At 42.7% G+C, this 12,480-nt stretch overlaps 1 protein-coding gene across 2 annotated transcripts; it reads left to right on the plus strand.

Moving 5' to 3' along the window:
* Nucleotides 1-8,269: 8,269 nt before the first annotated feature.
* LOC139392310 (actin-binding Rho-activating protein-like) lies at nt 8,270-11,954 on the plus strand. 2 transcript variants are annotated; one of them, XR_011629658.1, is made up of 3 exons: nt 8,270-9,366; nt 9,618-10,472; nt 10,641-11,954. XR_011629658.1 is itself a non-coding variant. In XM_071140209.1 (2 exons), the coding sequence occupies exons 1-2, from the start codon at nt 8,924-8,926 to the stop codon at nt 10,099-10,101; spliced, it is 927 nt and encodes a 308-aa protein (XP_070996310.1). In that variant the 5' UTR covers nt 8,284-8,923; the 3' UTR covers nt 10,102-11,954. The 2 variants fall into 2 exon arrangements, 1 of the variants encoding a protein (XP_070996310.1); XM_071140209.1 differs by having other exon boundaries at nt 8,284-9,366; nt 9,618-11,954.
* Nucleotides 11,955-12,480: the final 526 nt, after the last annotated feature.

Genomic DNA, 12,480 nt, shown 5'->3' on the forward strand with positions numbered 1-12,480 from the left:
TGGTCTGATGAAACCACGATGGAACTCTTTGGCCTGAATGCCAACCGTAACGTCTGGAGGAAACCTGGCACCATCCCTACGGTGAAGAATGGTTGAGGCAGCATCATGCTGTGGGGATGTTTTTCAGCGGCAGGAACTAGGAGACTAGTCAGGATCGAGGCAAAGATGAATGGAGCAAAGTACAGTGAGATCCTTGATGAAAACCTGCTCCAGAGCGCTCAGCACCTTAGACTGGGGTGAAGGTTCACCTTCCAACAGGACAACGACCCTAAGCACACAGACAAGACAACGCAGGAATGGCTTCAGGATAAGTCTCTGAAGGTCCTTGAGTGGCGCAGCCAGAGCCCGGACTTGAACCTGATCGAACATTTCTGGAAAGACCTGAAAATAGCCATGCAGCAATGTTCCCCATCCAATCTGACAGAACTTGAGAGGATCTGCAGAGAAGAATGGAAGAAACTCCCCAAATACAGATATGCCAAGTTTGTAGCTTCATACCCAAGAAGACTCGAGGCTGTAATTTTTGCCAAAGGTGCATCAACAAAGTACTGGATAAAGGGTCTGAATAATAATAATAATTATTATTGTTAAATAAATTAGCAAAAATGTCTTAACCTGTTTTTGCTTTGTCATTATGGGGTATTGTGTGTAGTTTGATGAGGGGGGAAAAAACATTTAATACATTTTAGAATAAAGCTGTAATCTAACAAAATGTGGAAAAAGTCAAGGGTTCTGAATACTTTCCGAAGGCACTGTCTATCTAGGGAAAGAGGGATACCTAGTCAGTTGCACAACTGAATCCATTCAACCAAAATGTGTCTTCCGCATTTAACACAAACCGTCTGAATCAGAGAGGTGCGGGGGGCTGTCTTAATCAGCACCCGGGAGCAGTTGTTGTGGGTTAACTCCTTGCTCAAGGGCAGAACGGCAGATTTTTCTACCTTGCCGGTTCAGTAATTTGAATCAGGAACCTTTTGGTTACTGGCCCAAACGCTCTTAATCTCCAGGCTACCTGCTGCCCCTAGAGTATCAAGTATATCAGGGATTTTGCAATAACTAAAGCCGATGCTTAGGCCAGGTCTCTCTTGAAAAATAGATTTTTATCTCAATGAGAAAAACCTGTATAAACAAAGGTTACATAAAACTCAAATGCACAGCACAGGATACAAGACTAATTATGGCAAAATGCTATCATGTTTTTATAGCCGCTAGGCTACATACTGAGAAGGAAGGCCCTCATAACATCTAACATCAGCTAGCCTCTCAAAAACACTGAACCTGCATGTTTCTTTAAACTTTATTTCTTCTTGCTCCTTTTCTTTATTCATCTTCTCTAAAACATGTCCAATAAATTCAAAATGAAGTCGCCTTAGCTCTGCTCTGGACCCTTAATGAGATCATATGGCTACACAAGCCCAGTCATTCATCCTGTCAGTCTCCGTGCAGGAGACGATGTGATGTCCTCCTCTATCTGGATGGCACAAGCTGACCACAGGCCTGCACTTACAGCCAATTTAACGTCCCGTCCGTCTATTTATGAGGGCTGTTTGAGACGGCCAAACAGAATTAACAACACACTTCGCCTTCGACTTCGGGAAGTATTAGTGAATTACAGTGTTTTGTGTTTTCTTTTTTAAAGGGACTGGCTGACTCAGTTTACGTCTCTGGGCTAAGGCAGATGCGTAGAGCTGACTGGCTCTGTCTTCGGAGTCACTGACGAGATAGGAGAAGATGTTGTTGTGGTTGTGTCGGAGAAAAGAGGAGAAATGGTTGTCTGTACTTGTCAAGTTTACTTACAAAGACACTTTGTCAACCGCAAATGTTTGACCGCTGTTGGTGTTGCAGTCTGCATTGGAAACGACACCTCATTCATCAAATTCTGAGCAGAAAAAAAGTACCGTCCAAGATAAATAAATACTATTAATATCCTATGATTTTGGCTTTGTTCCACTTTGTTCCAATCCTAAGGACAGCATACAAGATTCCGAGGCAATCAAAATAACATGGCTAAAAGCATCTTTTACCAGTGCTCTGAGTTAATAAGGCATGTTAATCACAGGCAGATTAGAACAGAACATTTTATTCTGCATACGCAGCCCACTAAGGGCACCCCACAAATCAGCATCACCCGCAGGGGTCACAGAGTGCCCGAGAGGTCGCTTCTCCACCACCTTCGATCCTAATCCTGCACAGTTAATCTCGATGGTCAACCAAAACAAAACCCGCTGAAGAGCTGCCGACTCTAAAGAATAAAAGGCAAATAAGACAGAGGACTAGCAGCAATCCTTTTGATACACACTAGGAAACGCAGGTGCACTCACTGTTCTGGCCCTTCCCTCTGGCCTGGATGCGGTGTCTGAACCACCAGTCCAGGTGGCCTAAAAGACCAGACCGGAATGGACATTCAAAAATAAATGTATAGTGTTTACACCTTGAATTCCAAATGAAGCAACCATCTCTTTGAATAGCGAATGTGATTAATCAGTTTATGAGCGGAGCCAGAATGAAAACCATCTGATTTGCCTGGTCCACTCTGGGTATGGGCTACCACACACTGATGGATGGCAAGCTGGGGCAGCAGTGGGCGAGGTGATATTTATTAGTCTGTGATATACAGCACAAGCAGCATGAAGGGTTGTGTCCGGTCTGAGTACATGGTAACCACTAGCCTGATCCACCATCCTGAAACAATGTAAGCTTGCGAGAGATCAGGATGGTGGATCAGGCTAGGTAACAACAGCTCTAGTTCAACATGCCTTTCTCTGTCTTTCTGTCTGTTTCTCTAACTCCTCATAAACCATATACCTAATTTGTCCATCTCTGACTCACTCACCCACTCAATCCCCTGTAGGTTATTTGACCACTGGAGACATTTTTCTCCAGCATCTTTCTCTAGCACTACAGAGCTTTACAGACTCAACACTGACCTTGTGGGGACCTCTGCTGGTGTTTTACTGAGCTCACCGTTCTCAACAACTGCTGCTCTGCAGTTCTGGTGTGATGAATATAGTTGGTGAATGTGTATTTGCAACAATACCTTGACCAGGTGAAGTTCCTACTTTTGTCACTAGATGTCAGCAGAAATACCGTTGGATGATTTTCTTTACAGTTTTTCCTCAATTGCTAAAACACCATTTCTGAAACCTTGCTCCATTCCCTGAAAACATTCAACACAAAACCTCATCTTCAAGCACTATTCACATAACCTCTGACTCCTCTCGCAAAATGAAGCATTCGCCTCGAAACAGTTTTGCCTGTGTTCAAAATCAAACACTGCTCTCAAATCATAAACAAAGTGATCAAAATGATATACACTCTCAAGCAGTCAGTAAACAATACACCGAAAAATAGGAAACACATTGTTCAAAACATACAATTCTCAGGGAGAAGTACATTATTAATCTAAAAAAATATTTTTCCGTCATTGTCTTTTGATGAACGAAAGCATGTTCTATCATAGTAGCTCAAAATTGATCAGAAATTACCACTCTGCTTTGCTCTTTGCAATTTTGTTTTTTGTTCTTCCTCCTCTTTGTACCCCTATTTTTACAGTGCTGTACCCTGCATCTCACAAACTTGTCCTTTGTCTCTGTGATACTGTAATTCTTGTTCTTTGTTGATATGAACCTGCAACCAGTCAAAATCTATTGATCAGTCAGTACTGTTAATAAATGGAAAGTACAATGTTCAGGGCCATACAATTAGTCCATTGTACAGTATACAGCCTACAATGCACTGTACTACAGTATACAATACTAAAAGGGACAAAAATCAAAAGAGTAAACATGTGATCAATGTGCTTCTTCTTGTCTTTGGGCTGGGTCAGGCCAGAGCACTTTGTCGACATCACAAGCATTATTGTCCCTCCTGAGGCAACGGGGGAAGAAGCCTCTTGTGTGCCGTATCCAGCCCTGACATGATTCCTCACCTATATCACCACAGGCTAAATCCATGGCTTGCAGCAGATTTACTCTGATGTAGGGTTGTCTATCATACACTTTCCATCTCCAAGAGGAGAAAAACTCACTCGGATTCAGGAAAGGCGAGTATGGAGAGAGGAACAAGTTCATAAACTGGCCATTGATGTTAAACCATTCCCTTACCTGAGCAGCTTGGTGGAAACTGACATTGTCCCACACTATCACATAGGTGGGAATGGGATTCTCATTTAGCTCTTGACCCTGCTGCTCTTGAACCTGCTGCTCGAACAAAATCTCTCTTAGATTGGCAATAAATCTTAGAAGGTGCTGGGTGTTATATGGCCCGAGTGTAACATGGTGATGTAGAACACCATGGTTGCTGATAGCAGCACAGATTGTGACATTGACCAGGGACTTCAACAATGGCCCGCTGTCCAATCATGTTTCGGCCTCTCCTTCTCCTCTTTGTTAGATTGAAGGCTGCTTCATCGACAAAGATGAACTCATGGGGTCTGTCCAAGGATCCCAAGTCAAATATTATCTGTGTAGAAATACAATGTACTGTATGTAGGATTTTGCAAGTCGTACAAAGACAGTGCTATACTGTAGAGTACAATTAGGCTTCTGATTCACATACATTGTATGTACTGAAGAGTAATGTCATTCACATAGTATGTTTTAGTACTGTAGACAATCTGGATTACAGTAAATGTTTCTGAATGTACACTTACTTGCACATACTGAGCTCGCAGTTCTTTCACCCTTGGTGAGTTGCGCTCAAAAGGTACTCTGTATACTTGTTTCATTCGCATCCCGTTACGATGGAGGACACGGTCAATTGTGGAAGTGCTCACACTGTCGATTCCCTGGAAGTGTGTGTTGTCTTGTATCACTCGTTCCTGGATTTCTCTGAGTCGTATTGCATTATCTTGAAGGACCATGCCAACTATAACGGCCTCTTGCTCCCAAGTGAATATAGCTGTCCTTCCACCTGCATGTGGCAGCCTTGCAATTCTACAAAAAGTAGTTGTGCAGTTTCAAAACATATTCATGCAGTACAATACATACAGTGATTAACTTTACAAATGTCTATTGAAACAGCTGCATATAGTGTAGTACAGTAAATTTGCAATTACAAAAATACAGTAGTATACTGTACCTGTTCTCTTCTCTGAATGTCCTTACTATGGTGGACACAGAAAATCGGCTCAAATTGGGTTGCACTCTAAGTCCTGCTTCCCTAATTGTCAGTCCATGGACAAGAACATGGTCTATAACTGTGGCTCGAATTTCATCAGATATTTCCACTCTTTGTCTTCCTCTTCCTCTTCGTCCTCCTCTTCCTCTTTCTTTCCCTCCTCCTCCTCTTCCTCCTCGTCGCCCACCTCGCATACGCACTCATCCTCGTCCTCTCACATTGTTTCTTCTATCCATTCTCAGACTTTCTCCTTCCCACCTTCAACAACCTGTTTGCTCTCTGAACTGGCTTATATTGGTTGTGTCGCATCATTTGAAACAGGTTAAATCAATTTTGAGTGGTTGTGTTCAATGAATGACATGCATTCTCTATTTGTATTTGATTGTTGCCACTTGTGTTTACCAGTATGGATGACATGTGCATTAGAGTGCAGAATTTGTTTTAAGAATGAGAGTGAGATCTGCAAATTGTGTTTTAGCATGTGAAATGGTTTAAGGTATTGACAACAGACTGCATAATTAGCTAAATGAGTCCAGGCAACTGAGAACTTTGTTCAGCCAATGGCTTTTAGTGTTTTAGAAATTGAGAAAAACTGTAATGAGATGTCTGTTTTAGACAAACAATAAATTTTTCCAAAAATATAATTGAATTCAAAACTCTAAACTGTCTTGATATGGGTTCTTTAAGGTGTAGACTTTACAATGACATTTGCTAAACTTTCACAGACTTCTATCTACAACTTAATCTGAGTACCCAAATATATTTTCTATAGGCATTTCCCTAAAATAAGACCCAGGCCTAAAGTACCAATAACCACCCAAAAATGTCACACTGCTAAATTCTTATAATTTTATAGTAAAAATAACATTATCATGATTTCATGTGATTTGAATATGAATTATATTTAGAAATCCTCTTCAAAAATGAACAACGTGACAGAGTAGTAGGCCTGTCATCCCCATAAATGCAATTGAGAAATCCACATATTTGTCCATAAGGTGGCACTCTAACCTGCTTACGAGGTTATCTGGTATTCGGAATGACCTGAAGAGGTATACAGGAGCCCTCTGTTCATGCTCACTGACACACTTCCACACCGTGTGACTGACTGCCAACAGCTGCCTCTCGCCAGCTTGCTGGCCTGTGTATGCTTCGGACAGATTCTATTAATATGTCCCTTTCCTCTCATTGACCCATACAAATATCAAGACTAACACACACACCCAGATTAACATAAACATCCACACATGTACACCTTCACATTAGGTTACGTCTAGAGAGCTGTCATACACACGTATACATCTAAAACTCACATGCCCATTTTCTAACATGAAATGTAGAGTCTTGAAGCACTGGGTGCAATGCCAGAGGCAGTGCTCCCCCGACCCTCCCTGTTTCTAAACTTTGATCTCTCTACCAGGTGCATTGCAAGACTAAACCCTACATGCGTAAGCAGTAGCTCCTCGTCATCTACAGGTATCACATTCTTTCCTGGTTAGAGTCCGTGTGCCTTTGGTCCTTGGGTCAAATGTCTCCTCCGGTCTTTGACACCCCCTCTGGTCCCTGTGACACACAACAAACTGCCAGTGCAGGTGTAGCTGCTCTCAGCTTCTTGCCTAAGCACACTCCACACAGTATATTTGCATGGCATGCACGGTGTGGATATATATCATCAATCTATCTGTTCTGGTGACAATGCAGTAAGTGTTTATGCTTATGGAAATAGAACCTGGCGCTGGCAGCAAACGTGCAAGCTAGAGCAGAATTTGAGCTGTGCTGTAAGCTAACGTTCTCGTGTGTGTTTCTGCTAGGGGATCTCTTTTACCGATGCTGTCGAATCCAATTGTATTTTTCTGTATCGCACCAACCCTCACTGTCTTTCTGTCTGTCTCTGACCCGTTTTGAGCCTGAGCTTGACTTGATTGATTGTCCACTGGGCACCGATGTCATTTCAACATCTAGTTTTGATTTACATTTGGTTGAGTTGTCAACTAACAGGAATTTCCCATGTCATTCGTTTTTTTTTTTTTAGGTTAAACGTTGGGTGAAAAAAAGACTAAATTCCCTGACGTTGATGACTTTTTGCCAGTCTAATCAGTTTTACACGTTGATTCAACGTCATCACATAGATTGTTTTATTTTATTGAAATGACGTGGAAACCACGTTGATTCAACCAGTTTTTGTGACTTGCCCTCATTTATTTTAGTTGTCAGGTTTCTGAATTACAGTGAGTGTTTATAAGGTTTTTTTTCTTTCTATCAGCCCCCCTCATTTTAGATGCAGTCTTGTTCTTGAGCGCTAATGTCCCCTTTCTTAGATTCCCTTTTCCTGCAAAAGTCATTGTGATTTTGAATACATTACATGTTATGCCTTCGCCAACACAAATATTGGTGACACATGCGGCCAGACAGGCCACCCCAACTGGATTGTGACCGTTAAACAGGATTGCTTCTATGGGATTTGCTCATTATCGTCTACAAGGTCATCTGAACCACTGGCAGTATTTTGATAGCACTTTTCTAGACAGCAGCTGCTGCATTGTCATCTGTCATATGATATACTGTACAGGCAGTTTGGCTTTGGAGTAGTGATTAGCAATCACCACCAGTGTCATGTAGTGACATTTGTAAGTAGTACCATCATTGAAAATGCAAATGTGGATCTCATTCATGTTTGCTCTCACTGTGTAATATACTGATGGTATGTTATTTTTGCAATATCGTGTACAAAAGGATGCCCTTGGGCCTCCATATACAGTAACTGTATGGACTTTGCGGTTGTCATGTCAAATTGGAAAATGCTCATGAACACTGCGTAGATTACGGTCTGGGAGCAGAACACAAGCATGGTTTCCTTGAGAACATAGTGCAAGTCGTGAGAGCAGGCAGTGATGCATCCCCATGTATTCCTCACACCAAACAAAGATCAGCTAGTCTTTGCAGTTGTCTGGGCAGTTAGATACACGCTTGCGCCGGTCTTTTAAGAGCTCAGCGCACCTTTGCTCTGTTGCCCTGTTTACCTCCAGATATGGCCCATGGTCTGTGAGGAAATGTGAGCACACCAATCCCTCTAGGTTGGCAAGTGTCAGGGAAAGACGATCAGCGGGGAGGCGGGGTTGTCTCAAATACTTTCCAACGTCATGTAGAGTTCACACCTCCCATTTTAAGCCAGAGTTAGGGTAGAAGGCAACAGGGCAGGCAATTGGGGTCAGAGAGACAGTCCCACAGAGAAAGAGAGTGAAGCTTCATGAACATAAGCAAGATTAGTAGATTTATTATTTTTTTTAAGCGTAACCTGACACTGACTGCACAGGCTGGCCAGAGGAAGTCTTCCACCAACAAGAACATCAAGAAGCTGCGCACCATCTGCATGGTGTCCACCCTGACCTACAGCTGGCAACACTGGGTGTCCGAGGTCAAGGACAAGCAGGCCAAGGAGCCTTTCGCCTGGGCTCCTGACGCCCTAAGAGAGCTTTGAGACGAACCACCAAAGACGCCAAGCACCACTAAATTAGGAACTTGGGAGAAGGTTTGCCCCGGTCAGGATCTCACCACTGGCACCAACATACGTGCTGATCAGAACAATCCTTCAGCTGACCAGCAGGAGTCCCAAGGCAGTTCTCCTCCTTCCCAATTGGTGGGTAAAAGGAAGACTCTGCTAGTGCTTCAAGGGGAGTCCCGGATCAAGACCAAGCAGGTGGTGAAGACTGTGACCAGCGGCATTCAGGAGAGGAGTGTGGGCAATACATTTCTGACCGAGCAGATCTGTAAGGAGGCTCCACCACCAGGGGAGGAGATAGACAGGATGCTGAGCAAGAGGGGGTCGCCCACACTCCGCAGAAAGTGCTCCAATGCGTTGGAGCTGACCTGCAGCTGGAAGGAGAAGGAGCGGAATGTACCGTCAGAGGGAGAATTTGGAGATGGGCGCACCTGCAGCGTGGACACAGAGGACAGTCGGTACTCTGAGGCAGAGGAAAGGGCCCTTGAGGCGGAGAGCGGCCAAGGTAACCCTGGACAGATAGACAGCACTGAAGCTGGACAGACAAACAGCACTGAAGCTGGACAGACAGACAGCTCTAAACCTGGACAGACAGACAGCTCTAAACCTGGACAGACAGACACCTCTAAACCTGTAAAGACAGATAGCACTGAGTCATCCAGGGAGGCCAAGCAGAGGGACAATGACAGCGTCTCACCGAAAGGGAAAATTGAGTCATGGGTGAGGGTCAAAATACCCTCCATCTCAGTGTGAGTTCAATGTTCTTTCTTCGTGTACAAGTGATGGTGCGTGACGGCCCGTCATTGAACATTGCCCCCAAATATGTCAAGGATAATGCTAACACACATGCGGTATATGATTTCTATACAGCACATTTCTGCTCAAATAAAACGGTATAGTGCAAAACCCGTTCTGAGCTTTACAGCGGAAATGGATGTGGCCATGGTTGATGATTGTTTCGTTTTTTTTTGTAAATATCTTTTGTGATTGTCCTTCACAGGGGCAGAAAGGAGTTGGATGACGCCAACAGGATCAACGCTCTCTCAAGGAAGTACAGTGCAGTGGGCGATCTGAAGAGCCGCTGGCAGAACTGGTCCTCGACGCACACCGTCAACCAGAAGCTCAACCCCTTCAGTGAGGACTTTGACTATGAATACTCCATGTCCCTACGCCTCCGCAAGGGCGAGGAGGGTTACGGACGTCCCAAAGAAGGCACGAAAACAGCCGAACGGGCCAGGCGAGCCGAGCAACACATCCACGGTGAGATAGCCGACATGTGCTATGTGATCAGAACTATGAATGACCCAGATCCGGACGGGAAGACCCGCGTCACTTTCAGAGAACTGTTTGATAGATACGTACGCATCTCTGACAAGGTGGTGGGGATTCTTCTGAGAGCCAGGAGGCATGGGAAGGTGGCGTTCAAGGGGGAGATGCTGTGGCAAGGGCAGGATGATGGTGTTATCATCACCCTGTTGGTGTGACGTCCTCTGCGGTGGAACCATACAGAACTAAGGAGACATAAGTCCTTTTTAACATTGAATGATTATGCGCTGATAGATGTGGCTATGTTTCTCAATAGGAACTTAGACAATTTGCTGCTATGGTTTACTGAAGATTTGATATCAGTATCTAACTCAAAATTATATGTTATTTTGTTGCTTACAGCTTTTACTAGCTTTTAAAGAACAGTTTTCTCATGAATGATGTTAGAACATGTATTAATATATGCCTAATAAATAGCTTCTTTGACTTGAGGAACATTGTGTAGTTTAAACAGGGATTGAGTTTCATGATGCACAGCACAAGCCAACTCTGATGAGATTTAGGAGACATGAAATCTGAGACACACCATGCAGGGGAGGCTGGTGGGAGGAGCTATAGGAGGACTTGTCATTGTAATGGCTGGAATGGAATCAATGGAATGGTAACAAACACATGGAAACTACGTGTTGGACTCCATTCCATTTATTCCATTCCAGCCTTTACAATTACCCTGTACTCCTATAGCTCCTCCCACCAGCCCCCTCTGATGCCATGTATTGTGTGCCTGACAGAGCTGAACTCAGATGTGGGCACATTGGCTGCGTTTAGACAGGCAGCCCAATTGTGATGTTATTTTCAATAATCAGATCAGCTCTGAAAAAGATCTGATGGGAGAAGATCTCATGTGATTGGTCAAAAGACCAATTAGTGGAAAAAAGATCAGAATTGGGTAGCCTGTGTGAACGCAGCCCGTGTGAACATGTTTGACCTCCATGTCTGATACCTAATCGGATCCCTAAGTCTAAAATACACTTGATACTGTATTAATCAACAAAACTTGGTGTCAGTTTACGGTCTCTGATATGGATTGTCCACTTTTATTTGAATAACCATACTTTCTATTTGTCAATCTATTCATTTGAATGTAATTGTTATGAAGGGAGTTACATCCTGGGACTTTGTCGATGAGTAAACTCTTAATAACCGTGGCCCAAACCTAAAAACAAGTAGAGTTCACCTAACATTACATAATTTCCTCGCAAATGACACAAGACATAATCTGTGAACTTCTTACTAACAACACACCAATGCTCTTATCACGTTGGACAACATTCTTCCTAATCGAGACATCAAACAATTTGCTCACATGTTGTATTTTTGGGAGAAAGGACAATTCATTAAATGATCTAAAATCTATTGAGTTGATGAGGAGTCATGATTATGTCATCATCATTAAATAATGTTCTGCTTACTGAAAATGCATGGCCTACCTGTAACAGATACACTATGTACTGTTTGTGTATGTTTCTCCCTATTGATGGCATTTATTTGAGATGTATTTCGTTTTTACGTTATAATCCTGTGTATACACTACTGGTCAAAAGTTTGGACACGTCTACTCATTCAAGGGTTTTCTTTATTTTTGTAACTATTTTATACATTGTAGAATAATAGCGAAGACCTCAAAACTATGAAATAACACATATGGAATCATGTAGTAACCAAAAAATATTCAAATATACTTCATGACAACTTTGCCTTGTTAAAAGTTAATTTTGTGGAATTTCTTTCCTTCTTAATGTGTTTGAGCCAATCAGTTGTGTTGTGACAAGGTGTGTGGGGGGGTAGAAATAAAGAAAAACCCTTGAATGAGTAGGTGTTCTAACCGGTAAAGTATTATGTTTTCATGTATTTTCAAGCGGACCATAATTGAAATAACTAACTTTTTTGTGTCATCCTTGATTATTTTAATGTCATTGTACTGTATCCACATGTGTGGTTATATTGTGTTTAAAATGGTAAAATAAATCAAATAGAATAAATATTACAGGAATGTAATCATTTAAATGTAGAGGTTTGTTCTTTATGAATGCAGAATCCACCTGACTTTCCTCATTTGTGTTCAGTGCAAATTATGTAAGAAAGGCTATCTCCAGACAGGAACTTAATATTACAGTACTTGATGCATCTTGTGGCAAACAATTTATTATTGTTATTATTTATTATTTTTTCCTGGTAGTCTACCACCATCCAGTTTTTGGTTGACTTGTATTTATTTATCTGCCTTTCTTTTTGCTTTGAAATTAAAAGTAGAATTGGTTACACCTGTGTCTATCACCTAAATAGTCATCCAGCAGGTGATCCCATTAATCCCAATCAGTGTCACCTGGATACTAGAACTAACCCAAGGGTGCTCTCCAGTGGCAACCTCGGGTAGTACACTCAAGGGAGAAAACCTGACCTGTGACAGGCACAAGCAGACAAATAACGGCGCAGTACAACAGTGGTGTGCAGATCGGCATCTCGGAATGCAAAACTCATCGGTCCTTGTCATGGATGGGGCTATTGCAGCAGACGACCACACCGGGTTCCACTCC

This window comes from Oncorhynchus clarkii, chromosome 32, assembly GCF_045791955.1.
Source record: "Oncorhynchus clarkii lewisi isolate Uvic-CL-2024 chromosome 32, UVic_Ocla_1.0, whole genome shotgun sequence".
In the NCBI taxonomy this organism is placed as follows: Eukaryota; Metazoa; Chordata; class Actinopteri; order Salmoniformes; family Salmonidae; genus Oncorhynchus; species Oncorhynchus clarkii.

Excerpts from the sequence above, each read along its gene's own strand:
- LOC139392310 (XM_071140209.1), top strand. The coding sequence starts at position 8,924 with ATGCTGAGCAAGAGGGGGTCGCCCACACTCCGCAGAAAGTGCTCCAAT. Across the intron at positions 9,367-9,617 it reads AAAATACCCTCCATCTCAGT|GGGCAGAAAGGAGTTGGATG; the intron begins GTGAGTTCAATG and ends TGTCCTTCACAG.